Source organism: Hevea brasiliensis, chromosome 10, assembly GCF_030052815.1.
Source record: "Hevea brasiliensis isolate MT/VB/25A 57/8 chromosome 10, ASM3005281v1, whole genome shotgun sequence".
In the NCBI taxonomy this organism is placed as follows: Eukaryota; Viridiplantae; Streptophyta; class Magnoliopsida; order Malpighiales; family Euphorbiaceae; genus Hevea; species Hevea brasiliensis.
In genome coordinates this window covers 4,400,547-4,404,757 of record NC_079502.1, presented here as the reverse complement: position 1 = coordinate 4,404,757, position 4,211 = coordinate 4,400,547, and the positions used below count along the sequence as shown (strand labels likewise).

The following is a 4,211-nucleotide window of genomic DNA, read 5'->3' as shown; positions in this document are numbered from 1 at the left end:
AATTTAAATTTAAAAGTCTGCATTAATTTAGAAAATAATTTAAAATTAGTTAAATTGAATATAAGTATGGGCAAAATTGATCCTTTTGTCGTGTAGAATACAGTAACGATAATTGAAATGATCGATAAGTGATAAATTATATTATAAAGGATAATAATACAGTCTGGGGTTGTTCTTAGGAACTATCCAACATTGATCCAGCACATAATATCACCTGAAAAAAAAAATAATAATTTACTCCTTAGCATGATAAGGGTTTTTAAATAGAATAATTAATAATTTAATTCTAAATATTAATATTTAATTTATTAAAATAATATAAATATTAATAAAATAAAAATTAACTTAATTTTTTTAAGTATTTAACTTATAAAAATAATAATTATTTCTTGATTAAATATGTTTATTGTCACTGATTGAGATTGGTTTTTAATTTAATTAATGGCCTTGCTTCACAGTTTTAGTGGGGTCCCTGGAAGATTTTGTGCCAGTTGTAAGGTGCGGCTAAAGCCACATGGCATAAGAGCAAGCCCAAAATTTGGGCAAGTAAAAGAATGAATGAACAGTGGCTTCTTGATTGGTTTAGACTTTTAGCGTGAGGCAGGACATGAGGAAATTCAGGGTGGCTAGCCACTTTCAAAGTTTGAATTGAAGCCGTTGAGGAACCAACAAGAAAACAAATTAGATTGGGAGGAGAGAAGTGCTTTCTTTTTCCTTTCTTTTCTTTTCTTTTCTTTACTTTCAGGCCCCTTCTGTGGTATCACGCGGAGGGGTTTGATGAGAGGGTTTTTCATTCTTTAGGACAAAGTTTAGACCTTTAACAGAGCCTTCTTTGTGATTTTTTCTTTCTTTCTTTCTTTTTTTTTCTTCTTGTTGGTGGGGGTTTCTAGTTTTGAAGAAGGCTCTGTTTTTAGGTTATTGTTTTCGTTTTCTTTTCTTTCTTGCTTTGGTTGGTGAATTTGAGAAAATGATAAGGTGGTGGATATCTGCTCTGCAATTAACAGAGCTATTTGTTAGTGTTGTAGTGCATGTGGTTTATGGCCTTTACATATTTAGCTCAGCTGTGGCTGGTGATCTCTCACAGATTCTAAACCAATGGTTTTGCAAGCCTAATATGAATATTGTGGTGAAAGAGGAGGAGCCCAGAGGAACATCAAAAACCACCACCAATGGTGATAGCCTGCCTCCGATTGTGTTGGTTCATGGAATCTTTGGATTTGGCAAAGGGGTGTGTGATATTTTCTCATTACAATCTCATATGGGTTTTAATATGTTCTTGTTTAGTTCATTTTCTGCCTGGAAATCATCAATCTCATTTAGTTGTTATGTGAATTTTTTTTTTTCCTCTGGTTTCAGAGATTGGGAGGTTTATCGTATTTTGCGGGGGCTGAGAAGAAAGATGAGAAGGTTCTGGTGCCTGATTTGGGGTCCTTAACCAGCATATATGATAGGTGCCTGCAAAAGCTTGCAACTTTATGTTCATCATCTTCTTCCTTTGCCCTATTGTTTGTTCTTGTGCATGTTCAGTTTTTAAGAGGTAGTGGGTTTCACCGTTTCAGGGCTCGCGAGTTGTTCTATTATTTGAAAGGCGGGCAAGTTGATTATGGGGAAGAACACAGCAAGGCCTGTGGGCACTCTCAATTTGGACGGATTTATGAACAAGGTTAAAAGATCTCTACCTGTTTTTTAGGATCTATCTCTATTTTGTCTGTTTTATATTTGATGGTTGCCCGCATTGAAGACTTGGTTTAAATATGAAGTTGCTTTTGTTTGTCGTGATTTGGGATGCAGGACACTATCCTAAATGGGATGAGGATCACCCAATTCACTTTGTTGGGCATTCCGCTGGAGCACAGGTTGTTCGAGTGCTGCAGCAAATGCTTGCTGATAAGGTTAGTTTAATTTGTCTAAACTTGTCGGCACATGACCAAATAATCTCTCTTCAAAGCTTTTTGTTTTGATTGCATGTTCTTAATGTTTTCTAGGCTTTTAAGGGATATGAGAACACTTCTGAGAATTGGGTATTAAGCCTCACATCCTTATCTGGGGCCTTCAATGGGACTACAAGAACATACTTTGATGGGATGCAGTGAGTTCTTTCCCAACTTGACCTCTTATTGGGAATTTCTTCAATTTGAAGTATAAACTGTTCATTAGAATACGAATAATGTTCATGACCCTAGATACGTTGCCTCCAGATTTAAAGAGACAATATGGTCATAATCAAAGGCTGTCTATTCATTTTCTTGTTTTGAGAGTTGCTCAAAGGATGCTATTGTTTCAATTTATGAAACCCTTTTTTTCTGCTTCGATGCATTAAAGCATAGCCTTTATCCTGTTTCATGATTTGTTGCTCAAAATAGCTGATCTTTGTGTCTAAATGTGTATCTGTGCTTCAATATTTCAGGCCAGAAGATGGAAGAACCATGAAACCAATATGTCTGCTTCAGATCCTTCGCCTAGGAGTGATAATTTATGATTGGCTTGACATACGCATGCTGAAGGATTATTATAATTTTGGATTTGATCACTTTAACATGTCAAGGAAGCAAATGGGAATTTTGGGTCTTCTTGATTGCCTTTTGGGAAATACTGGTCCATTTGCTACAGGAGATTGGATACTTCCTGATCTTACAATTCAAGGGTCTATGCAACTCAACTGTCATCTTCAAACGTTTCCCACTACATACTATTTCAGCTATGCTACTAAGCGTACTAGAAAAATAATGGGTGTCACAGTTCCTTCAAGCATCCTTGGCATCCATCCGTTGCTTTTTATAAGAGTGTTGCAGATGAGCCAGTGGTGTTTTCCTCCAGATGTCTCTCCCCCTTACAAAGGATACAGGTTTGTTTTAGACAGCATATGTGATATTACAAAATATTTCCTTAAAATACATGATGCTTTAATTATGAGTCATTTCAATGAATTTGACTTCAATTTTTGTTCTCAAGTAATGTTGAATTAATGAGAAATATTTTTAATCAATCAATAATGGTTCAGTTCTGCATAAATTCCAAAGTTTGAATTATTATACCAATTTTTGACAGTTGACACTAGCCAAGTAATTGTTGAATTGCATTACAACTCATGCTTGAGTGTATGTATATGTAGGGATGAGGATTGGCAGGATAATGATGGAGCACTCAACACCATATCCACTACTCACCCTCGTATCCCAATCGAACATCCAAGTTGTAGCTTTGCAAATGATTCTGAATGTCTACCCTTGCAGCCAGGAATCTGGTTAGTTATAAAACTTTCCCCTCGCACACACTCACATTTTGAGCATTAAAGATTACTTGTGCAAAATACTACTTACTGCTACATGTCAAGAATTGCTATTTTTATCACAACCACAAGAACATGTGAAAATTGCCAGGCCAGGTTTCTCATGTAAGACATTTCAAATCATGAGACATTCTGTTTCAGCTTTAAGCTAGTCCAATATGTGGCATCATTATATTCTAGCTTTGAGTGCTTAGATGTTTCCTTAAATTCCTATTGCTAGTTTTCAGAATAAGTGAAAAGATGGAAACAAGAAATCAGACATAAATTTAGGCTTCCTGATGTTCAGGAAACTTGTGGGAAAGAATCTGAATCAAGTTCGAACATAGACATATCTGTTTTTCGGTCCCTCAACAAGCTAACATAGAGGTGACATCTGTTGTGATGCAGGTACTACAAGATTGTGGAAGCAGATCATATTTTTTTCATTGTGAACCGAGAAAGAGCAGGAGTTCAATTTGATCTCATATATGATAGCATCTTTGAACGTTGCAGAAAGCATGTGATTAGGAAGACTGTACAAACCCTACCGAACGAAACAAATCCCCGCCAATAGTTTAATGCAGTGACCATACAACTAGAAGAGTTAACCAAAAAAAAAAAACAAAGGAAAAAAAAAGGACTTGTCACATTGCATTGGTACTCAATTCTTTTAAAATATGACAACTGCATTGGTAGTATTGTTTCCATCATATATATATATATATATATATATATATATATAAGAAAATTTTAGAAGGGTTGGGGCCATGGCTATTGGCTCCAACTTCCCCTTCGTCCGCCCCTCATAATTTGGTTGGCCTAAAAATAAGATAGTTTCATTTACTTATTTACCATATGAAAAAATCAAAAGAAATTATAATTTTTTTTATATGTTTTCGATTGGGATTTGGATTCGAAATTTTATAATAATAAAAAATTAAAA

At 35.2% G+C, this 4,211-nt stretch overlaps 1 protein-coding gene across 2 annotated transcripts; it reads left to right on the top strand.

Moving 5' to 3' along the window:
• The first annotated feature begins 613 nt into the window (after positions 1-613).
• On the top strand, positions 614-3,966 carry LOC110662637 (uncharacterized). Of its 2 annotated transcripts, XM_058128966.1 has the most exons (8): positions 614-1,228; positions 1,357-1,451; positions 1,560-1,663; positions 1,792-1,892; positions 1,986-2,089; positions 2,408-2,845; positions 3,113-3,244; positions 3,677-3,966. In XM_058128966.1, the coding sequence occupies exons 1-8, from the start codon at positions 968-970 to the stop codon at positions 3,840-3,842; spliced, it is 1,401 nt and encodes a 466-aa protein (XP_057984949.1). In that variant the 5' UTR covers positions 614-967; the 3' UTR covers positions 3,843-3,966. The 2 variants fall into 2 exon arrangements, with proteins under 2 accessions (XP_057984949.1, XP_057984950.1); XM_058128967.1 differs by lacking the exon at positions 1,357-1,451 and having other exon boundaries at positions 1,019-1,228.
• Positions 3,967-4,211: the final 245 nt, after the last annotated feature.

Excerpts from the sequence above, each read along its gene's own strand:
- LOC110662637 (XM_058128966.1), top strand. The coding sequence starts at position 968 with ATGATAAGGTGGTGGATATCTGCTCTGCAATTAACAGAGCTATTTGTT. Across the intron at positions 1,664-1,791 it reads TGGACGGATTTATGAACAAG|GACACTATCCTAAATGGGAT; the intron begins GTTAAAAGATCT and ends TTTGGGATGCAG. Across the intron at positions 1,893-1,985 it reads AGCAAATGCTTGCTGATAAG|GCTTTTAAGGGATATGAGAA; the intron begins GTTAGTTTAATT and ends AATGTTTTCTAG.